We start from the raw sequence: 25734 nt of genomic DNA, 5'->3' as shown, positions 1-25734 counted from the left end.
TCATGGAAGGAGAGAATATACAAGATTAAATATTAATGTAAAAACAATGGAGTATTTTCCAGAAATTAAAATTTTGAAACCCACAGTAAAACCAAACAAGCTTACTACTCTGTGAACATCCACACATCTACCTTTAAGATTATTTTAAAGCAAATCACATGAGAAGCAAGATACTATTTAACTGAAAAGACTGTGATTTAAAATATCATTTAAATTGTAACAGAAACAGTTTTATTCTTGACTAAGTCAACATAAACATAGTATTTGAGTTAAGAAAATTTGGCATGACAATTTCATGCCCGTAAATATTAAAATCTCATCTATTTAGCCTTTCAAATACTTATCCCCCCCACCCCCATCCCCAAAACAGCAGTAGCCTCCAGAGTAACAAGAACATAAGGATAGGAGAAGACAAGGCTCTAGGATCACTGTAACCACTAGACAACTACACAATCACTTCCTGCCTTTTTGGGCTTCATTTTCTTATCTTTAAAATCATATGAGTAGTCTGTAATTCTCTGTACCAGACGTAAACACCAAAACTTAGGCTAAAAATGTACATATGCAGTAGAGGCCAAATGTAAGGGCAACTGTAAGTCCTCTTTGTTGAACCAGATGGAAAGATGTAACACAATTCATCGATATAACATACCAGATGAGGAGAGGTTCAACCCACAGTGATTTCCAGAAATTATAGCACTTCATGAATCCAAGAAATTTTAAAATATATTTAAGAAAATGATACTAGCAAGAATTTTAACATATTCTGTCTGTCTAAATCCTAGTGGCCATCGACGGAGAATACTATTTGCTTACTCTCAAGATATTTTTCTCAAATAATACTGGAAGATAGGACAAATGTCAGATAGGTCAGATTAGTCCTGTAGTCAGATCCTAGTCATTCCTGTATCATAATTTAAAAACAAGGGGCGCCTGGGTGGCTCAGTTGGTTGAGTGTCCGACTTCAGCTCAGGTCATGATCTCACGGTTCATGGGTTCGAGCCCTGCATCAGGCTCTGGGCTGACAGCTAGCTCAAGAGCCTGGAGGCTGCTTCAGATTCTGTGTCTCCCTCTCTCTCTGACCTTCCTCTGCTCACACTGTCTCTCTCACTCTCTCAGAAATAAATAAATTAAATAAATAAATAAATAAATAAATAAAATAAAAACCAGTATCAGTGGCACCTGGGTGGCTCAGTCAGCTAAGTGTCTGATTCTTGGTTTTGGCTCAGGTCATGATTTCACGGTTAGCGAGTTCAAGCCCTGGCCTCATCAGGCTCTGTGCTGGTAGTGTGGAGCCTGCTTGTGATTATCCCTCTTTCTCCCTCTGTCCCTACCCTGCTCATGCTCTCTCTCTCAAAAATAAATAAATGAACTTAAGAAAATTAAAATCCATATCAAACAGATGATTTGAAGGTCATTTATGGAACTAGGTTATTTAGTTTGCATTTTTTTTCTGCTAGAACATGAGATGACCTTTCCTTTACAGAAATATCTAAACAGGCAAAGTGTACTGAAATGAGACTGGAGGAGTTAACCAGGGCCTTATCAAATATCCCAATTAAGTGTTAAAAGAATGTTAAAGGAGCAGAAGAAAATAAGACACTGTGTATTACAATGCCCAAATACAATATGGTACTATAGAAGTAGAGGGTAACAATAGCTACCCCCACTCTCTTCTTGACTTCAGAACTTCCTTTCTTGCACATATAATTTTGCGCTTTAGATTCCATAACACATCCTTATAGCTAAAGGGGAAATTAGTATGGTAGCAAGTACTTCCTCTGTAGCAAAAGCTGTTGACACAATCAGTGACGCAAAAGATGATTCTAAATAATTCTGACACTCTGAAATTCAGACTTCTCTTTAAAAAATTTCTCCTTCCTAAGGGAGTCTGGAGGTCCAACTGTCTTTTGTTCTCAATGACATTAAAATGGAGGTGAGAAATTACTAGATAACTATCAAATAAAGCTGTATAAAGTAAGTCTGTTAAATAATTCTTCCACTCTCATTTTAGAAAACAAATACCAAGGGATAGAGAGATCTTTTTTTGTTTTTCTTTGACAGATAGGCTGATGAGAGTTGAGTACCTTTCTAAAAATTAAATGGTTTAGATATTAATTTCAGATAACCATCTTGGATAAATTATAACAACAATAGTAAAAGCTAATATTTAAGATACTTACTTGTACCAGGCATAATGCTAACATTTCAAGTACATTATCTAATTCTTTCAATAGCCTATGTGAAATAGGTAGTATTAGTATACTCATTTACAGGTGATTTTATTTATTGTCTTCAGAGTCACACAAATGGTAAATAAGGGAGCCAGGATTTAATTCCAGGTTCAAGTGCCCATGATCTTACTCATTATATGCTTTACTACCTCAAGATCCAGAGACTTTGCTTCTACTTCTTTCAAATCTAACCCTTTTTCTATTTTCCTATTGCCATTCCCTAGTTCTGTTCACTGAGTGAGTCATTTGGATATATTCTCCAGCTTTCTAACTACTTTCAAGTCTTGTTCCCCTTAAAATTCTTTCTAATATAACCAGTGTGGTCCTTTAAAAATAGATATGTGATTCTGTACTTTCCATTTTAAATCCTATTTGGCTTCCTATTTTTATAGGATCAAGTCCATACATGGCTTATAAGGCACTATTAGACGGAGAAACAGAATTACTCTAAACTATTACCAGTATCCATAATCATTTACTATACATTATTTAAAATGTGTTATATCAGGGGCACCTGGGTGGCTTAGTCGGTTAAGCGTTCGACTTTCGCTTAGGTCATGATCTCGTGGTTCGTGGGTTCGAGCTCNACATGGCTTATAAGGCACTATTAGACGGAGAAACAGAATTACTCTAAACTATTACCAGTATCCATAATCATTTACTATACATTATTTAAAATGTGTTATATCAGGGGCACCTGGGTGGCTTAGTCGGTTAAGCGTTCGACTTTCGCTCAGGTCATGATCTTGTGGTTCGTGGGTTCGAGCCCCATGTCGGGCTCTGTGCTAACAGCCAGCTCAGAGCCTGGAGCCTGTTTCAGAGTCTGTGACTCCCTCTCTCTCTGACCCTCCCCTGCTCACGCTGTCTCCCTCTCTCTCTCCTAGAAATAAATAAAAACATTAAAAATAATTAAAAATAAAATAAAAATAAAATGTGTTATATCAGTATTACTGTAATGGAGTCCTTTGCTCTAGCATATCTTTGTTGTAAGGAGATATAGTGGAACTTGAATTAATAGAGAAGGAAATAAAGAAGGTGCTTCACAGTGAAAAAACCTTTAATAATACTCTGTAGTATTTATATTATATCATAAGTGTTTGATAAATGTTAACTACATTTTCTCTTCATCCCCAACACAGGAAGGATATTCCTTTATATCTCTATTCCAGGAATACTTAGTAGGAGAAAATAAATACAATAAATAAAAAAGATGCTGGCAGATGTAACAAAGTTATCAATACTATTCTTTAATTTTATTTTATAGTTTGCCCTAGAAAAAGGGGTCAATGCATATGTTCTTTCAGAAGGAAGTTCCACAGGCACAGGATAAAGAAGTCATAATTCTATTTTTTTCCTTAATCTAAGTGCAAAGAAATGACAGTGGCAAAACAATGCTACTTTTTGAAGCTCCCTTAAATGTCCCAGTAAGAGAAAAAACAGGTTTTCAATGTTTAAGAAGTATTTGCAGGTTTACTGAAGTGTAAGAGTAGAGTTAGCCAAGGAAACTGAACCATAAATTCTTCTCTGCAAAGATCCTAGAAGAAATATATGCACATAAAACAATGGTCAGCAAATGAATGTTCTTTATCATTCTGGAACTATGGCCCCAAACCTAAATTTTCCAAAGAAGGTATGCATTCCTTTCTTAGTGGTTAGGGGAGAAATCGAGATCTATATCAAATATGAAAAATATACCCGTAACTTATTGCTGACTGAAGGAAAAGCAACAAAACAGCATATTATCATTTAAGTATAATATAAGGTTGGACATGCAAAGAATATCTGGAAGAATGAACAGCGGTCATTTCTACATGTCCTAAATATTCATTTTCCTTTTTGTAGTTTTCAGTATTGTATCTTGCTTGAAATATTTATAATAATCATGTATCATTTCTACAGAAATATAAATAAAAACAGTCATAGAACACATTTTTAATCTATCTCACTTTAAAGGGTCAAGAAACTATAAATACTGGTAAAGTTACAGTGAAATGAAGACCTGCATACTATATACATGGAACATACATTAGTGCAATCCTTTCTGAAAGCACTGACAACAGATATCAAAAGTGCTCATATCCTTAAACCTAGCAATTCTAATTCTAAGAAAGTATTATGAAAACACAACAAACCTACAGAAAAATGCTTTAACTAGGAAGGCAGTAAATACTAAATACAAAACCCCCAAAAATCTAGATGCCTAATAATATGCAAATAAATACTAAAATTACAGTGCATTAAAACACTAACAAAGCTATATTGTAAGGAGAAAATTGTATTAGAAAGGCAAACAGGATAGAAACTTTATCTCCATAAGGCTTTGGTGGGGGGGGATATATATGGAAATACATTGAAATGTTAAAACATAGAAGGTAGTTTTGTATTTTTTTCCCTTATAATGAATATTACTTTCAAAAACTAGAGGGGGAAAGAGGCAATAAAATCTAATCAACAGAAACATTGTCATGAATGGTTTTTAAAGATGCGAATTAAATGATTACAGTACCTAATTACTCCTTTATCCCTCTTCAGACCAAAGGGATGTTTCTGAAAAGAAAAAGGGACTAGAAAATGAACAGTGATACAAGCATTCCTATCAATGATTAGACCTGGTCTGGTAAGGACATAGACTTTCTGTGACTAAATGACAAAAATGTTTTCAGCTAGGACAGCATTTTAACCTGTAGGATATTCATTTATTTTGCTACCAGTTCTTATTGTTTCTAACCCAAAGCTATATTTCATCCTTCAACTCCAAACCAATCCAGAATATTTACCAAACAATAAAGACCACATGAGCAAAATCTTTTGGGGGCTATTAGCTAAACGGATTTATTTGATGAAAAAGAGAAGTTTTGTGCTCTTTGATTTTTTTAAGAAATATTTTCTTCCAGATAGTGTCCAATATATACAGCAAGTAAAATTAGAGAATAGTTTTCACGGCTGTCAATATGCATAAGCCATGCCACCGACTATTATTTTTCTACATCAAACAAAGAAAGAACAGAATCCAGTCTTGGTAAGTGTCAGAAACCTTCCTGATTAAATAAAAATTCAAATACAGAATTGAAATAGTGTAAAAAATGACTTTTGTAGCATGAAGCCTCATTTTAATATTTTCAATAGTAATGATACAGAAGTTATTGAACTGTAGACTGTCTTTTTTAAAATGCTTTTTAAAATGTCTTTTAAAATGTTTCAGAAACATTTTAAAGCAAATTACAGACTAATAAAGGATAGGAAAAGAAACTGAAAATTTAGTAATATTTATATAAACTGTTAGTAGGAAATATGCAGTAAGCATTATAAAAACTTGCAAATTTGGTAAATGTCATACAAAATTATAGATTACAGTTTCAGAACATTGTATTTGTATAACTGCTAATCCCACCCTACCCTTTAAGCACATGTAAACATGAGATTAATTACAAATGGGCCAAGAGTGGCCAATTCCTAGAAATCTGGTGTGAATAGGCAATCAGATTTACTTAAGACATTTACTTTGAGAAGTGTCAAGAGATTCAGGCAGTTAGGAGTAGGAGCTGAAGCCGAAAAGAAGCCAAACAAGAAAAGGTAATGACAAACCAAGAAAAAAGAAACTAAGAGCAGGACCGGAGAACAAAAGTTATGAATAAACAGGAACTATGAAAGAGGGGAAAGAACAGAATGAAAGTAAGCTTCATTAACTATGGGTGGGGAGCAGGTGATGGAAGAGTGAGTTTTGTGAATAAAAGCACTCAGAGTTAAGCATAGAGATCCAATTTTCTTTGCAGGTAGGGCATTCTATTTTTTTCTTCGTTCATGGCAATATCCTCATTTCTCAAGGTTAACATGAGTTGACATGTATTCCCTGTAACCTAAAAAGCTTAATTAAAATAAATGGACCTATGACATCAATACCTATGGGACCCTTTCAAATTTTCAATATTCATCTAATCTGGACAACTATATTCAGCTTTAGCAGATGTTACAGAAGTACTCCCAAGTGTCTGCACCAATTTATACCTGTTACTCTACATCTTCACCAACACTTGGTATTAAGACCTTTTTACTTTTTTTAAAAATGTATTATTGTTGTTGCTATTTAAAGTCATCCTGCCTGGTGGATGGTGGTACCTCACTGTTGTTTAAATGTGCATTTCCCTGATGACTAATGGCATAAGAGTACCTTTTCATATGTTTATTATCCATCTGAATATCCTGTTTTATGAAGTGGCAGTTCCAGTCCTTTGGTTATTTTTTTTTAAGCTTCTTTATTTTGAGAGAGAGAGAGAGAGAGAGAGAGGGAGAGGGAGAGAGAGAACACAAGCAGGGAAGGGGCAGAGAGAATCCTAAGTAAGCTCTGCATCAAACCCAACTGAGGGGTTTGAACCCAGGAACACTGAGATCATGACCTGAGCTGAAATCAAGAGTCAGATGCTTAACTGACTGAGCCACTTAGGCGCCCCAACTTTTTTTTTTTTTAATTGAGCTGTGTAAACTTTTCTTACTTATTTGCAGGGCTCTCCTTGTCTTTTTGACATAAAATGTTGTCAAGCTAAATCTCAACCAGCTACACAGTTAATGTGATTAGCTATCTAAATATCTTCTTTTTTCACTGATGTAAAATCCTGATTTCATTTTTACCATCATGGTAAAAGATAAATGCCTTCCACAAATAAAAGAGCATGGCTGGAAATTCTAAGCTAATGATATTCCCTCTTTTCTATATGATACATTACTGAATATTTAGACATCATATGGAAGTACAAACTGCAGATGTCAGCTCAGGTGAATTCAGCTTTCAAGACTTCTAGGTAACAAAACCTTACAAAGTTATTTTGAAAGCCCCTGACGATTATTTTTTATTCAGAACATTAAGAATATTAAAGAGGGTTGGTATTTTGTTTTCCTCAATTTCACCTCAAACCACAAAAGTGCTGGCTAGGAGTATCTACATTTAGGTGTTAAAAAAAATTTACTATCATGTATGGCTCAGTCGGTTAAACGTCCAACTTCGGCTCAAGTCATGATCTCACAGTTGGTGGGTTCGAGCCCCAAGTCAAGTTCTGTTCTGACAGCTCAGAGCCTGGGGCTTCTTTCAGATTCTGTGTCTGTCTCTCTCTACCCCTTCCCCACTCATCCTGTCTCTCTCTGTCCCAAAAATAAATAAACTATTTAAAAAAATTAAAAAATAAAAAAAAAATTACTGTAAGTAATTTAGCAGTTAATTCACTAGTAGCAAGGACCAAAGTCTTGACCTTAATGGGAGAAAATTCCAGAGGCATAAGGAACTTTATTTGCTAGTTCTGTGTAATTCAGTTGTGATCCCAACTACTTGGGTTTCAGTACAGCTAATATGAAAAAATGACAGACCTCTGACCACTTTAGCAGCTGCTAAATTTGCACTTCTCTCAAAAATTAAAACTCTTGAATGTAAAAGAAAACTAAATTTGATTCCATCTTCTTCCCCGCATCACTACTGTATGATGAAAATAGGTAAATGGAGAACTAGTAATCCACCAATCTCATGAAATTACTTATATAAAGAATACGCCAGCAGTGCCTGACCGGCTCAATTATAAAAGTGTGCAACTCTTGATCTTGGGGTCATGAGTTCGAGCCACACATTGGGTGTAGAGATTACTTAAATAAAAAAAAACTAAACTAAACTAAAAATAGTAGTTAAAACTTTATATTTCCATTCTTAAGCCTTTGCCACATAGATCAGATTCAAAATGCAAAGCTAAGTTTATATGATAATCATTTACAAAGCAGACAAGTATAGAGTCTCTAGTATCTGTTAAGAACTTTTTCCAGTATTACAGTTCATTAAATATGACAGTTCATTAAATATGGCAGAGATAATATGACTTTACATGACCTTGATATTTAAGAAGTGCTAAGAACAGATGTATTCTGTCATCTAGCTTTTTAAAAAAAGTTTCCCAATAAGCTTATGTCAAATTTAAGACAAAAGAAAGTAAAATTTCAAATAAGCAGAAACTGTTTCTAAAGATAGAGGAAAAGTACCAAAATCAAGCTGACCATGAAACAGCATGGGAAAAATTATTTAATTGTGCCAAATAGCAACACAGTTTTTAAGAGCTTTTTTTTAATTTATTTTTTTTAATAGTTTGTTTATTTTTGGGATAGAGAGAGACAGGATGAGTGGGGAAGGGGTAGAGAGAGACAGACACAGAATCTGAAAGAGGCCCCAGGCTCTGAGCTGTCAGAACAGAACCTGACTTGGCGCTCGAACCCACCAACTGTGAGACCATGACCTGAGCCAAAGTTGGATGTTTAACCGACTGAGCCACCCAGGTGCCCCTTTAAGAGATTTTTAAAGTGNAATAGTTTGTTTATTTTTGGGACAGAGAGAGACAGGATGAGTGGGGAAGGGGTAGAGAGAGACAGACACAGAATCTGAAAGAGGCCCCAGGCTGAGCTGTCAGAACAGAACCTGACTTGGCGCTCGAACTCACCAACTGTGAGACCATGACCTGAGCCGAAGTTGGATGTTTAACCGACTGAGCCACCCAGGTGCCCCTTTAAGAGATTTTTAAAGTGAGTCTTGGGTATCATTTAGGCGGCTCAACCATGCGCATATTTTGGTAAAAAAACTTTTTTCATACTCCATCTCACTTCAAGTAAAATGTGTTGAGTTCTTTTTAAAATTGTTTTCCACCTAATTTCCTTAGAAATCCCTAAACTTCTCTGGCTAAGAATAAACCTTTCTTCTGAGAGTATTCAACAAAACCTCAGATATGAATAAGTGGGCCTTCACAAAGGGATACGAATAAACCTAAATTATGGAACAACAGCCTACATGCAGATTCTCACTACAGAAAATAAACATCTGTATAATAATTACCATTTGGATTCTTCCTGCCTAACTGTGTATCTTCCTATGACTCCTCATGTCTTGGATAACTTCCAAAATGTGTGAAAAGTCTGTGTGGCCCCTGATCACCAACATTTCAAATCTACTAAGGTTTTCCCTTGTGGAAATAAAGAAATGTCATGATTACCACAAACAAATTCTATCCAAGCCAAAAAGAATAACTTTCTCAGTATGATTCTTAAATCTGCTAGTGCCAGGAGAGGCTTTCTGCTTGTTTTTTTGAGGGGTGGGGTGCTGGGTGGGGCGGTATATTCCTTTTATGGTAAGAAACTCTTTAGTTAAAATCACATTTATTGCAATTGTAGAAGATCATAGGAGTAATCCTATGATTCTTTTAGATAACAGCATCAACTGACAGCTTATCACATTTCCTTGAGATGCTAATTATGCAGAAAATGCTCACAGAGTCCCTTTGATTAAGAGATAATCCTTATCGGAAAAATATGTTTAATCCAAATAAAAACAACATCTTATCTTTACATTCATACAGTTTCTAGTCTTCAATTAATTTTCATGAACACTATCTCACTTGACCTCAAGACAACATGAGAGATGGCTAAGAGATTAAAAAACTACAAAAAAAACCACTTGTCTTTAAAAATAATTTATTTAATAGAGTCTCAATTCTTATGGAGAAATATGGAATATGAATGGATTCCACACCATAGAGCTAGTACACTATTTCAAAATAAAATTACTGATCTGGTATATGTATGCCCCTTGGTGTATTTTACATCAAAATAGACTCTTTGAGTATAAGAATGACCTCAGGAATGCCCTTCTTCCACAGGGGCTACTGTCAAATGTCACACCGAATTATGTAACTTCCAATATAATGAGAACATTTAAATTGCAGAATCATCTTTCTTAAATTTTTCTTCTAATGAGCANCTCAGGAATGCCCTTCTTCCACAGGGGCTACTGTCAAATGTCACACCGAATTATGTAACTTCCAATATAACAGTAGAATAGCACATAGAGACTACAGAACCTACTTACTGGATTTCAGTCAGTAATCATTCTAAGACCAATCATGAAGACTGAAGGAAAAACAACTTCAAAAATCACAAATTTCCCCCATTAAATTTGTTTTACAATACTGTAAATTATTTCAACTAGAAAATTTATAAGTCCAATGCTGTGCTGATTCCTAGAAAGTTGTGTATCTGAGTTGTTAGGGAAGCTTATGGTCTAAAATAAACACTAGAGATATGAAGAACATATAAAAACTATGGGATTAGTGTGATTCAAGAAGCCCAATGATTTAAGTCAAAAAAATATGTTTCATATAAATACATACTTATAGGATGACAGATGTTGTTGGCCAAACAACTGGTGCTCAGGTCAAACAGACCTGGATCTGAATGCTGGTTCCTTCACTGATTAGCAATTTGACCCTGGACAAGTTACTTAATTTGTCTTAATTTCTTAATCTATAAAAATAGGATAAGAATCTTATAAAACTATAAGAGTAAGTGAGGATAAAGTGTATAATGTTTATCACCATATCTGACACACACTAATCCTCAAAACTATTAGTTATCACCACCACCACATTATTATTGCTGAAGAAGTCCCGTAAGATAGAACTTTTGGTGTATGTGAGTGTGTGTGTGCATGTGAAATGGATTGATACACAGTTATTATAATGAGTAAAAGCCTACCTGGGAAGGCAAGAACTGAAACCTCCAACTTTTTCCAGGTATTAAAAAGTACTAAAATCTTTCAGGAAAGCCCTAGTAAAGGCCCAATAGCAAGAAAAGGCAATGAAAGGCCATCTGATGACATCAGAAGAGAAAAAGGCCCACTTTTCCAAGTGTCCTATGTCATCACAAGGGCAGGTGGTGAAATGAGGAATTAACTGTAAATTGAACTGAATGAGCTGGAATGATGGGAACTCATCAACTGTGAAGTACAATACTCTAGGTTTATCATGACTGGGTTATTTTGCTTGCTTGATCATTTCTGTTTTGTTTTTGGTGGAGGTGGGATGGGTAATATGAAGGGGAAGGCACATATACAGAATACTGTCATCTTTCCTCCACTAAGTAACTTATCAGGGTTACACAGCTATTAAGTAGTATAAGCAGTAGTGCAAAGATTCAATCCCATATTTGTCAGACCCAAGAATCCACTGCTCAAACAGTAACCAAAATAATACTCTTTTTGAGAGCCCAAGGGCAGAAAGATGAATTCATATTTGTCCTGCATATATATGGCAATAGAACTCAAATGATACAATCTAATCTGCAGGAGGTGAGCTTATGGGAATGATTCCTAAATACTCAGAGTCTACCAATGGCACTGAGTGAAAGCAGAATCAACATAAAATTGAATCCTAAGAATCCAAGAACTAAAAGGTAATAAAGTCTCATGCAAGTTACTTAAATTTATTCTAAACCTCCATCTCCTCTACTGTAACACAACACTTCCCTCACCTATCAGGAGAGCAGGGAGAAAATAAAGCACATGAAATATATGATGCAATCATTAGTACTTGGGTGATGCTCAATTTATCATCATCAACATGCTTTAACAATTTGATATTAATTTTGAGTATCAAAATAACAATGCATGCTTAAATAGTAAAATTACTAAGTTTAGGTTACAACATTTAATATTTTTTAGTAATACTGAAGAATGAATTAAGAAATATATCCTCACCACCTCCCTGTTGCTGATCTATAGAAAAAAACAACAAAAAAACAAAAAAACTTTGCTATTATGTTTGGGGATACTATTTGAATTTTTTCCCTCCTAAATATTAGTTTAATAACTCAAACAATTTATTTTTGGAATTCATATTCAATTTAAATTTTCAACGATATGTTGCTTAGTTGGCACATATCACATATTTCACATTAAAAAATTAAGTAATTTTTTTTTTTGGAGAGAAAGAGTATGAGCACACAAAGGGCAGAGAGAGAGGGAGAGAGAGAATCTTAAGCAGGCACCACACCCAGTGTGGAGCCTGACAGGATCTTGATCTCACGACCCTGACTGAGGTCAGGACCTGAGCTGTAATCAAGAGTAGGATGACGCTTAATCGACTAAGCCACCTAGGCTTCCCTATACTTAAATAATTATTAACAAGAATAATAATTAACAATAATCTCTCCTTGTCTATGAATAAACTATTTTTAGACATCAGGAAGGAAAAGTCTGTATAATGTATCTGAAATCTTACTGCTGAATCTTTTTTCTAAAAACTGAAAATTCACCAAAAGTCTATTATCTCAGCTTAAGTTCCACTGCTCTAAAACTCAAAGATTAAACCTATCCATTGTTCAATGATGCAAAGAAAGCAATGATATGGAAGAAATATATGCTTTATACATTCTTTCTCACTCAATGAGAAAATACAAAATTGGAACCTGCAAAAAATTCGGGTTCAGCTTTACTAAGAAAAACAAGCAAAATAAAATATGCTTAAAACAGAAAAAAATACTTGTAATCTAAATCAACTGATTAAGCTTTTAAAAGTCATCTCAGTTAAAAATATAGAAATTAATTCTACTTACTGACATCTTTAATCATTAGTAAGAGGGTTGGTCCTGATTAAATACACAAAATAGGCTACTCTCGTTAGGTACACATTTAACAATTCTGACTGAATGCAGAATCCTTCATCTAAAACCAACAGGTATATTTTAGTATATTTAGTTGTCACTCTAAAGCCCTTTCTTTTTCTACTGTCATAAATGAGAAAATATATCAGCCACTCTGGTTAAGTAATCTTATATATATTATCTCATGTATTACTTATACATACTAAGAGGAGGTAAATTATCATGCCAAAAGTCACATATGTCATACACAGCAGAGGATGTAGTATCTGAATAGAGGTCAGCCTGGATCTGAAGCATTCAGCTTCTGGAATTTTAGCTCATCTCTTTTTTATATAATAGAAAACTGTTAGCCATTTTTTCAATTTTTAGACTCTTTCCTGAATAATATCACGATAACCAATATTCACACAATTTTAAGATTTTATTTTTAAATGATCTCTACACCTAACATGGGGCTTGAACCCACAACTTCGAGATCAAGAGCAGTGGGTTCTTCGGACTGAGCCAGCCAGGCACCCCAACATTCACAAAATTTTAAACCAGTATAATACTAAAGCTAAAACAAGGAGTAAAGAAAGGGGGATTACAGCCATTTTCTTTATGCCAGGAAAAACTCATAATCAATAATCAAGAAATAAAAGCTAATGCATGATCCATATCAAAAAGAATGCCTGCGATACCTCAAATCAGACAGGTTCTTCTTGTTTATGTATGTGTGTGTATGCTGTATGTGTGCATGTTTTGCACCTGTTAAGTGATCAAAACAGGTATTTCAACTACAATTCTGTGAAACCCAAATAAACAAGTACAGACAAGTATGCAAAGCATAAAGTTCTCCTAAGTCACACTCAGGAATGGCACTGTGAATTTATACCTTTCCCTATTCCTTGTTTTATCATAATATACTAAATTCGCTAATTATGCAGATTTATTAATACCTACTTAGTCTACTTACTAATTATTCACAGCTTTAAATTACAATGTGGCTTATACATTTACATAAGAAAGGCTTTCTAAAGGTTTATTATTAGATGGCTTTCTATTTACAAAAATTAAATTATTACAAATATTTACACTATGTATTTACCCAAATGGCTACAGATTATTACAAAAATTAACATGTAAATTTCTAAATATTAGGATTTTATACCCAACATTATTTCAAAAATCCTTTTATCCATATCATAAAGAGGCATTTACTAGGAAGCAAATCCTAGGTACAAAAATCAAAATATGTTTTATTTTAAAAAAGGCATATTTTGTTTTAATTAACAATTAAAAACATTTGTTGGAGCACCTCTCAACTTGCTAGATGGGGTGCTACCTGACTCATGAACTATTTAATAAAGCCAATTAGATCTTCTGAAAAATAAAAATATCTGTCGTAGCAAACTGCCTCAGAGCAACTCAAATATTAGAAATAAAATTAGTTCCAAAAATTACATCTGTACTGCTTTAATCTTTCCCACTCAAAAAATGTTCAACTTTTCAATAACGCATGTTACATTTCCAAGCTTTTTAAAAGAGTTACTACCAGTCTCTTGCTTAATCCTTCATGGATAGATAAACACTGGAGATCCTACCTTGTGCTGTTCGATGGCATCTATCCATTGTTGTCTATGGTCTGGATCCTGAGCACGAAGATACCAAACGCTATCATTTACACTAATATCAAATCGACATTCATCAAAATCATGAGGCTGTGGAGAAAACAGCAGAAAATGAGAAGCAAAGCTAATTATATTCTTCGAAGTGTTATAAGCTATAGCAAAAACATGAAAATACCCATTCTGGCTGTTGCAAGACTCCTGTTATTCTTTTGTTTCTACTCAAGTAGCTTTTTAAAAAATGTCTCAGATAAAGAACACAACAAGAGCATAGTTACCAAAAACTAAGTTTCATTCATTATTCCTACAAATGAGTTGATACATAAATATATTAAAAAAAAAAAAACAGAGCTAATACTTCGTCAACTGTTTTCTGTTAGCTTAAGTAGTGGGAATACCACCAAAAGCACACACACTAAAAAAGGCCAAGTTTTAGGGATGACTTTAACTACTTGCTTCCCTGCCTCTATCATTCAAAAGTAAAGGCTCATCATGAAGAGTTGTATTTCATTCAGTGTGATGAAATATTTTCACATTCTATGACAAAATAATGTGAAAATTTCCCCCAAGTATTTCAAATTTACTTCTAGCTTTTTACAGGTCTTTGACAGTAACAGCTAGGAGAGTTTCAAATGAAAAGCAAAAATAAAATAAATATTTCATCAGACCTCTATTAGAGGAAATTGCCTATATCAAAAAGTAAACATCTTGTGAAAATATCAATTATTTGGTTCAGTCTTTTACATTCTTTAAAATGAGTATTTTATATCATTGACATTTGTCCAGTAAATGAATTCAAATATGACGGGACCCCCATTGCATATATCACCTCTTCTACCAGAGTACTGAGAGTCAATCAATTTCTTCTCCTGTGAACAATTTTATCCTTAGAGGGTAAAAAGTTCTCTCTAGTGAATGTAATAATAAACTTATTTGATAAACCGAATCTACATATTGTATTTCTAAGGCTTATTGTTTATTCTTTCCTCCCTTTAACAGTATCCATCTTTTATCACCTTATGTGCATGTTTAGCAAAAGCATTTTAACTCCACAATGTCCTTTAGATTATGAAACAGTTTCTCTTTTATGATTAAGACAACAAATCACAGTTCTGACTGGCTAAAGGATGTAAGTATTTTCTGAATCACAATGTGTTAGACATCACAGTTCAGACCAAGGTGGGAGGTAGAATATACTAGAAAAAAGAAAAAGAAAAAACAAGACAATGCATGTCCTGCTTCAGTAATTAAGAATGAAGAAACATAAAAACAAAACCTAAGCAATCATAAATACAATACTGACCTGAAATTTAATGAAATGCCAAATATTCAAGTCTTAAGAATGGAATCCAGTTCCTAAAAAAGTTTCTTGGAGGAAAGGAAGAATACACACTATCTGAAGAACCAAGTAAATAATTTAACTGATCAGGTCCACTGTTCTAAACAACCCAGCAGTTTCTAAACTTTCACTTTATAATAATTCTGTTTCCAGCTACCATTCCTCAAACGGTTTTACAGTTTGTATTTGGCTTAACATCCTCATGAAAGCTTTAGAAAATAAAGTATCTGTTAGTTCAAAATTCACTAGTTTCTCCATCAAATGCTTTTCTTCTCTCTTTGACATCTTCAAAACTTCCTCACAATCTTCCAATGAGTACAATGCCACAATTAAAATATTCCTGAAAAGAGAAACTCGCTGCTAGGCTTCCTCTGAATATGAGTGACTCAGTAAAATCTGAAATCAGTATTTAAAACTTGCCAAACTCTTAAATCTGCCAAGTATACCAATTATGATCTCTCTTCCCTGTTTCAAAGTTTAGAAATGTAAAAAAATGTCAAGCTTTTAATAGATAAGAGTTACAGAGAAGTAGAATAAAATGATAATCTAGAAGGTGGAATTAAAGAATTTGAAAACTTACCATGAGATGAGGTATCTAGAGACCTATACACAGAGGTGGTAGTTAATAGAAAATGTACACAGTTAGCCAGTTCTACCATCAAAAACCTGACAGGCAGGTGGCATAAAAGAGGGATACACAAATTGTCAGGTGATACAGAATCTGTGAACACAGAAGCCCTGAATCTCCAAAATGTAAAAAAGTGAGGGAAATTAAGTCTGCAGGGCGGAGAAAAGGACAGACGTCTGAAGAGAATAAATTTAAGTCTAGGGGTGCCTGGGGGCTTCGCCAGTTAAGTGACCAACTTCAGCTCAGGTCATGATCGTGTGGTTTGCAAGTTTAAGCCCTGTTTCAGATTCTGTACTGACAAGCACAGAGCCTGGAGCCTGCTTCAGATTCTGTCTCTCTCCCTGCCCCTCCCCTGCCCACGTTCTGTCTCTGTCTCTCTCAAAGATAAACATTAAAAAAAATTTTTTTAATGGGGCGGCCCCCCCCCACAAAAAAACGAGAATTGAAGTCTAAACAATCGAGCTCACATCTTATCTCAACACACATACAACACCTCCGAACATATAATCAGATAGTTGCTTCATTCAAACACAATTGTGATTAACACAAGTGAGATTATCTCACTCACCCAAAAATCAAACTGTGCCCTCACTGAGAATGCATGCTATGAAAAATGCCAACAACAGAAAGGAAAACATCAAGGAAAACGTAGGTGGACCTCATACTTTATGTCAGCATTCATTGTTAAGGACAGAAAATATACCAAAAGGTAAAATGGCACTTATACCCGTCTTGGTTTCTCTTAGTTCTTCGGGCTTCTATAACCAAAAAAACCCATAAAGTGGGTAGCTTAAAGAGAAATTTCTCACAGTTTTGCAGGCTATAAGTCCAGATCAGTGCCAGCCTGGTAGGGTGTTTGTCAAGGGCCCTCTTTCTGGTTTGCAGATGTGTCCTCATATGGAGAAAAGGGAGAGCTCTTAGATGCCATATCATGTAGACTTCACTCTCATGACCTCATCTAAACCCAATTATTTTCCAAAGGCCCCACCTCTGATTACTATCCCAATGAAAATTAGGGCTTCAACATATGAATTTGGGAGGACACAGATATTCAGTCCAAAGCACCCATTATCTGCCAAAATAACCTTACATGAACAAGAGGCATAAATCCACAAAGAAAAAGAGAAGCTTTCAACAAAATTCAAAAGTGGAATGTGGTAACTGACATAGCAGGCTTGAAAAAACTGAAAATTAAACATCTACAAGAAAAAAGAAGGGGCGCCTGGGTGGTTCAGTTGGTTAAGCATCTGACTTCAGCTCAGGTCATGATCTCACGGTTCGAGAGTTTGAGCCTCGCATTGGGCTCTGTACTGACAGCTAAGAGCCTGGAGCCTGCTTCAGATTCTGTCTCCCTCTTTCTGCTCCCCCAACTTCTGCTCTGTCTCTCTCTCAAAAATAAACACTAAAAAGAAAAAAAGTTTAAAAAAATGAAAAAAGAAGACAAAAGAATCAAGCCAGTTTGTATGCAATGATGGAAAAGCAAGGAACTGGAGGCATCAAGTAGCCATAAAGGTAAAGGCAAGGGTGGAGCTGAAAACAAAACTGACCAAGAGTCATTAAAAGGCACAACTTGATCCCTGGAATCCCAAACACTGTTGACTACTCACCTACCATTGTACAGTATTAGAGGCCCCACCCTTACCCCTTAGAGAGATGATATCTAACAGGTTTAAGAAGTAGGAACAGTCCTACACAGCAGTGGGTGTGGGGAAAGAAAAAAAAAAAAAGCAGATAAGAAAGTATTTACATTAAAGATCTTTCCCCTACTTAATTCCCAGAAACCTAGCACTCACACTTGCTCCTTCGATCCTCTTCCACCTATAGAAAGAATCTTCCATAAGAAAATTAAGTAGTCCAAGAAAAATGGTATTTAAGGTTTCACACCCAGGCACTTAATTGGTATGAAAGTGAAGATAAAGAAAAATTTATCTTTCAAAACTGGTAGATACGCAACACCAAAATGAGGGTGTAACAAAGAGAAGTAATTTGAGAAGCATTTGAGATCCATGAAAAGAAGAAGCAAAGGGACGCTCCAGGAAGACAATAAGGAAAATGCCAGAAGCAGAGTTCTGGAAGGACCCAAAAGTCAGGATTAAAAGAGTATGACAGTATGCTTTAGAAGAGATTTCTCTGGTGCTAGCACAAGTAGAATGAAATATTATCTAAAAGGTTAAACTCAGGGGACAGTGTGTAAGAAGACTTAGAAATTCAAAGAAAGTCAACTAAAACTTTAAAGAACTTTATACTGCTTATTTATTCACTTGTTGATAGACAACTGCTTCCAATTCTTGGTTATTTTGAATAAATTTGTTTTGAAAATTCACATCTTTGTACAGACATATATTTTCACTTCTGATCTAGAGTGGAATGCCTGACTTATAAAGTAGCTATACATTTAAGGAACTGCCAAAAATAGTTGTACCATTTTATGTTCTCACCAGCAGTCTAGCAAAGTCCAGTTAGTCCTCGTCCATGCTTGGGTTTACTTCTGGACTCTGTTTTATTCCATTGATCTAAATGTCTATTCTTGGAGCACCTGGCTGGCTCAGTAGAGCACACAACTCTTGATCTGGGAGTTTGAAGTTTGAGCCCTGCGATGGATTTATAGATTACTTAAAAATAAAATCCTATTAGCACAAAAACAGACACTCAGATCAATGGAACAGAATACAGAACCCAGAAATGGACCCACAAACGTATGGCCAACTAATCTTTGACAAAGCAGGAAAGAATAGCCAATGGAATAAAGACAGTCTCTTCAGAAAGTGGTGCTGGGAAAACTGGACAGCGACATGCAGAAAAATGAACCTGGACCACTTTCTTACACCACACACAAAAATAAACTCGAAATGGATGAAAAGACCTAAACGTAAGACAGGAAGCCATTAAAATCCTCGAGGAGAAGGCAGGCAAAAAACTCTTTGATCTCGGCCACAGCAACTTCTTACTCAACATGTCTCCAGGCGCAAGGGAAATAAAAGCAAAAATGAACAACTGGGACCTCATCAAAATAAAAAGCTTCTGCACAGCAGAGGAAACAATTAGCAAAACTAAAAGGTAACCAGTGGAATGAGAGAAGATATTTGCAAATAATATATCAGATAAAAGGACAGTATCCAAAATCTATAAAGAACTTCTCAAACTCAACACCCAAAAAACAAATAATCCAGTGAAGAAATGGGCAAGAGATATGAATACACTTCTCCAAAGAAGACATCCAGATGGCCAACAGACACATGAAAAAATGCCCAACATCACTCATCATCAGGGAAATACAAATCAAAACCACAATGAGAAACCACCTCACACCTGTCAGAATGGCTAAATTTAACAACTCAGACAACAGTAGATGTTGGCAAGAATGCAGAGAAAGAGGATCTCTTTTGCACTGCTAGTGGGAATACAAATGGGTGCAGCCACTCTGGAAAACAGTATGGAGGTTCCTCAAAAAATTAAAAATACAACTACCCTATGACCCAGCAATTACACTACTAGGTATTTATCCAAGGGATACAGATGTGCTGTTTCCAAGGGGCACACACACCCCAAAGTTTATAAGACTGCTGTCAACAACAGCCAAAGTATGGAAAGAGCCCAAATGTCCATTGACAGATGAAAGGATAGAGAAGATGTGGTGTGTACACACACACACACACACAATGGAATATTACTCAGCAATCAAAAAGAATGAAATCTTGCCATTGGCAACTATGTGGATGGAACTAGAGGGTATTATGCGAAGCCAACTTAGTCAGAGAAAGACAAATATATGACTTCACTCATGAAGAATTTAAGATACTAAACAAATGAACATAAGGGAAAGGCAACAAAAAAAATATAAAAACAGGGAGGGGGATAAAACATACAAGACTTAAATATTGAGAACAGAGGGTTACTGGAGGGATTGTGGGAGGTGGGATGGTTAAGGGGCTTTAAGAAATCTACTCCTGAAATCACTGTTGCACTACATGCCAACTAACTTGGATGTAAATTAAAAAAAAAAGTCTATTCTTACTCCAAAAACACTATAAATTACTGCTGCTCAATAGTCAGTCTTGAAATCATGTAGCATATGTCTTCAAACTTTACTCCCCCTTGAAAACCTATTTTGGCTAATCTAGGTAGTTTGCATTTATATATATATTTCCAGACACACTGAGTACCAGGTTGCAGGAATTCCATACATTTTTCTATAGATTAATATGGAAAAGTGTGACCTCTTAATCATGGACATTTTTCCAGTAACTCATGTCTTCTTCAATTTATCTCCATAATCTCAAGTAGCTTGTATTATACAGGTACAATGCACAATGCTAGACAGATTCCCAAGTATTGCTATGTCACTGTACATGGAATTGTTTTTAAAATTTCACTGTTTATAGTATATAATTGATCTCATAATTGTATACTAACCTTATATTCTTGCAAAATTCACTTAGTATTTCCAACATTGTTTGAATAATACACCTAAAGAAATCTACAAAACCTTAGTGCCATTGCAAATAGTTTTCCTTTTGCCTTTCTGATCTTTATCCCCTATCTTTTTTCTTGCCATACTGAGATGACCAGGATGTCCAACACAAAGTTTAAATTGAAGTGATAAGGGCTACATCCTTTCTCTGACCCTAATCTTAGGAGAAAAGCATAAAAGATTTCACTGTTGCGCATGATGTTAAACTATGTGTTTTTGTAGATGCCCTTTATTAGGCTGATGTTCCTTTCTACTTCTGGTTCCCTAAGAATCTTTTTTATTTTCAATTTAAATGAATATTGGGATGTTGTTAAAAGCTTTTTGATCTACTGAAATTTGTTTTGAATTTTTGTTTTTAGTTTGTTAAAACGGTGAATTAGATCATCAGGGAAATACAAATCAAAATGACAATGAGGTATCGCCTCAAACCTGTCAGAATGACTAAAATTAGCAACTCAGGAAACAACAGATGTTGGCAAGGATGCAGACAAAGGGGAACCCTCCTGCACTGCTGGTGGTAATGCAAACTGGTGCAGCTACTCTGGAAAAACAGTATGGAGGTTCCTCAAAAAATTAAAAAGAGGGGGTGGCTCAGCTGATGAGGCATCCTACAGGATTTGGGCTCAGGTCGTGATCTTATGGTATGTGAGATAGAGCCCTACATTGGGTTCCACACTGATGGCATGGAGCCTGCTTGGGATTCTATCTCCTCTCTCTATCCTTTTCCCACTCGTGCTTTCTCTCTCAAAAAACAAAACAAAACAAAAAATTAAAAACAGAGCTACCCTATGATCCAGCAATTGCATTATTAGGTATTTATCTGAAGGATAAAAAAAATGCTGATTCAAAGGGGCACATGCACCCCAGTGTGTACAGCAGTGTTTGTCAACAAAAGCCAAATTATGGAAAAAGCCCAAATGTCCATCAATCGATGAATGGATAAAGATGGGGTATACAACCTTAGTTTGTGAGCATAATCTGTTCTGGAAACATGCTTGTATTCCAAAGCACTTGTATATCAAAGTGAATTTCCCCATAAGCAATAATGGAAGCTCAGAGGATTTGTTCTACGACCCTAAAATATCCATATAAAAATGATGACAATACTATAATACAAAATAATAAAATACAAAATATAAAGAAAAATAAACAACCTGCACTTACCTTTGAAAACCTTTGTGGCTGGTGTAACGGAGACAAGAGAGAGGAGGGTTATTGTGTAGGACAACTTTCACTATCACTAATGGAATTACTACTATCTATTGGCTCAGTGGAATCTTTTTCTGCATGGAGGACATTGTATATGCTCATACGGATGTTGACCACACTACAGCATTAATATACTCTTGTCATATACTGTATTTAATCTAACTGGCAATAAGGCAGCAGAGGAAAATGTCTATATCTACCAGCAGCCTGACCTAGGATGAAGCAAAACATTCCTAAGCTTACTCTTGTATGGAAAATCAAGGGACTGTCCACAGGTGCTTTGAAGTGACGAAAACTACACTAGTGCCAGTTGTGGGCATCTTCCAATGTTTTGAAAAATCACTGATTTCTGCCAAACACCATGGCATGAGACTGAGTATCCAAGCATGGGAGACCATCTCCCACAATCCCACAGCAAGAGAGAAAGGGAGAACCACTGGCTCAGTTGTGATCATGCAATGCAGAGAGTCACGTACTACTCGTATTGCAAGACAATGCTTACTTATCAAGTTAAAATTTATTAAAAATGTTTGCTTGTCTTGTCAAACACTCACAGAACAAGCTACTCACAATTCAAGGTTTTACTGCACAATGGAATAAAAAAATGGAATCTTGCCATTTGCAACAACATGGATGAAACTAGAATTTATTATGCTAAGCAAAGTAAGTCGCCAGTGATAGATAAACATCGTAAGATTTCACTCCTATGTACAATTTAGAAACAAAACAGATGAGCATAGGGAAGGGAAGGAAAAATAAGATAAAAACAGGGAGGCAAACCACAAGATACTCTTAAATATGGAGAACAAACAGGGTTGCTGGAGGGGTGTTGGGTGAAGGTAGGCTGAATGGGTGAGAGGCATTAGGGAAGGCACTTGTTGGGATGAGCACTGGGTGTTTTTTGTAAGTGATAAATCACTAGATTCTACTCCTGAAACCATAATTACAATATATGTTACCCAATTTGGATTTAAATAAAATTTTAAAAAATGGTGAATTACAATGACTGATTTGCTACATTAAATTAACCTCAAATTCCTGGAATGAAGTGCATTTGTTTGGTAATTATATATAATCCTTTTTATTTGGTCCCGAGGGGGTACAACACACCTGGAGGCACTGCAGTACAAGGTCAATGTGAGGACTGGATGGCGTAACCTCCTATTTCATCTCCCTGCTCCAAATCTCCATGTACTATACTGCCCTTGCATAGAGGACACATCAGACATTAAACTGATAAGAATAGATACAAGACAAGATCTTAGCCAAAAGCTGAGAAGTTATACATAATCCTTCTACTACGGATTTGCTACTATTTTATAAAAGAATATGGTATCTATATCTACCATCGAGCTCTAATTTTCTTGTGATGTCTTCATCAGGTTTAGGTTTCAGTTACGCTGACTACACAAGTGTTGGAAAGAGTTTGTAGAAGACTGGGATTATTTCTCTGGAACATTAACATACCAGGGAAATTGTATGGGCAGGTTTTCTTGGGGAGTTATTAACTCAGGTTTTTAGACCTTGGCTTATTCAGATTTTCTGTATCTTAAAAGCATTAAAAGGGAAAAAATAATCCTATAATTACGGATACATATTCACGTTTTCTGATGCTCTTCATTAGTTCCTCTTTAGGAACTCAGTTTGCTTCATGTATTTCTCTTCAGCCTGAAAAAGTTCCCTTAGCATCTCTTGTAGTATAGGTCATCTGCCCACAAGTTTTCCTTTATCTAAAAATATCTTTATTTCACTTCATTTTTAAAGAATATCTTCACTGAATCCATTATAAGATGTCTTCTAGCCTCCATGATCTCTAAGGAGAAGTGTACAATAGCGTAAATAGTGTACCCCATTTATGTATCATTTTTTCTCTAGCTACATTCAGGATTTTTATCTTTGGTTTTCAGCAGTTGATTATGATGTGTTAGGTTTCAATTTGTCCTACTGTTTATTGAGTTTCTTAAATAAATTTATATTATTCACCAAATATGGAAAGTTTTACTATAATTTCTTCATATATTTCACTTTCTCTTCTTTCTCGAGTTTCCTAAGAATCCATTTAATTCTGCCCATGTGAAATAAAACAAAACAAAAATTAGGTTAAGAATCACTTCTTGGAGGCGCCTGGGTAGCTCAGTCAGTTAAGCATTCAACTGTGGCTCCAGTCATGATCTCATGGCTTGTGAGTTCAAGCCCCATTTCGGGCTCTGTGCTGATACCTCAGAGCCTGGAGAGTCTGCTCTGTGTCTCCCTCTCTCTCCACTCCTACCCCCACCCTCTCGAAAATGAATAAACATTAAAAAAAGAGAGAGAGAGAGAGAGAATGCCTTTTTTGATCTATAGTTAAAATCCTGATTATTTTCTGTCATCCTTATCTACTTTAAGTCCCAGAGAGGGAATGATTTCTATTTGAGATATCATTCTTCATAGTTCTAAAATTCCCATTGGTTCTTTTATATATTTTCTTTTCTTCTGCTGAAATGGCTTACCTTTTCATTTATTACAAGCCCATTTTCTTTTACTTCACACAATTATACAACCTGCTTTAAAAGCTTCATCAGATAATTCTAACGTCTTGCTCATCTTGAATTTGGCATTGGTTCATGTCTTTTCCCTTGAGAATGTGTTGTAATTTCCTGGCTCTTTGAATGTTGAGTAATTCTGAGTTGACCGTGAACACTGTGAATGTTAGGTTGTGAACTCTGGATTCTGTTATATTCTGAAAAATTCTGTTTTTGTCAGCAGGCAATTAACATGCTCAGACCCAAATTGTTAATTCTGTCATGTGTTCAATGGGCAGCAGCTAGGGTCTCAGTTCAGTGTACTTTCAGTCTGGCCTGTGCACACACAAATGAGGGGTCAGGTACAAATTTGGACAGAGTTTTACATCTGTGGTTCTCTTTCTCTGGCTCTTTTTCTTCTTTATTTTCTCACTAACTACATTCCTTCTCCTGGTATCTACAGCTAAAAAGAAAAAGGCAAATGTTCTTTAAAGAAGTTTTAGCTCCTCCACATCTCTGCCTTGACAGCAGTGACTCAGATCACATCTTAAGACCACTTTCTACCTGTCTCACACATACATGGTTTAGGAGTCAACCAGAGATTTGGGTAAACTTTTTATACAACTCTTGAGTTCCCCTTCTTGGGCCTCTCCTCTGTGGATTCCCTCTTCACTTTCCATCAGCCCTGGTTATATCAGAACCTTTCTCAGGTTCTGTTGGTCAGGAAGATGCCTGGCTGGTTTGAGACACCTAGTACGACCACAAGGGAGATTTCACCCTTATTCTACTCATTGCCAAATATCCTGTCCAATGCTCACTGAGGTTAAAGACAAAATTATCTAACCTGAGCATCTAACTTCTTTACAAATAAATGCAAAATATTAAAATTTTTTGTTCAACCAGGAAATAAATAAAGCCTACCAGTTTCAAATAAAGTACATAAAACAGTGCTATAAATTACAAGAGAAACTGATTCTTGCTCACTGAACAAGTTTCTTTTGAAGGTATCAGGCAGCTCATATTACTAAGAAATAGAAATAAACAAGGTCATAAAATGGAAAGGAGCCAGGGGAGACTAGGAAAGAGAACTCTGAGACTGCACTCCATGGTGTCATCTGTATGGACAGGGCCACTTTGTCTTCTGGACCCTGGAAACCACTACTGACTGACACTGCTGCTACTAGAAACTGGATGCTGTAGTTGCCAATATTATCATAAGAAAAACTTCCTGCTGCTGCTTCTCTTTAAGATCCTAATTCACAATCAAGGTAGGGCTGCGGGAGACAAGGGGCA

General features: G+C 35.6%; 1 protein-coding gene and 1 non-coding gene across 5 annotated transcripts in view; both read right to left on the bottom strand.

Moving 5' to 3' along the window:
• CERT1 (ceramide transporter 1) overlaps positions 1 to 25734 on the bottom strand; it is a 104112-nt gene that overhangs the window by 50213 nt on the left and 28165 nt on the right. For all 4 annotated transcript variants that reach the window (XM_077759925.1, XM_077759924.1, XM_077759922.1 and 1 more), the window contains one exon: positions 14270 to 14386. In XM_077759925.1, coding sequence (XP_077616051.1) covers positions 14270 to 14386 — 117 coding nt within the window. The remainder of the gene's footprint in view (positions 1 to 14269; positions 14387 to 25734) is intronic.
• LOC144228139 (U2 spliceosomal RNA) lies at positions 23035 to 23224 on the bottom strand. Its single transcript, XR_013334131.1, has one exon. It is a non-coding gene; the product is annotated as a U2 spliceosomal RNA (small nuclear RNA).

This window comes from Crocuta crocuta, unplaced genomic scaffold, assembly GCF_008692635.1.
Source record: "Crocuta crocuta isolate KB4526 unplaced genomic scaffold, BGI_CrCroc_1.0 scaffold162, whole genome shotgun sequence".
Classification (NCBI taxonomy): Eukaryota; Metazoa; Chordata; class Mammalia; order Carnivora; family Hyaenidae; genus Crocuta; species Crocuta crocuta.
Note: the sequence above shows the minus strand (reverse complement) of the source record. Positions and strands in the feature narration are given on the sequence as shown.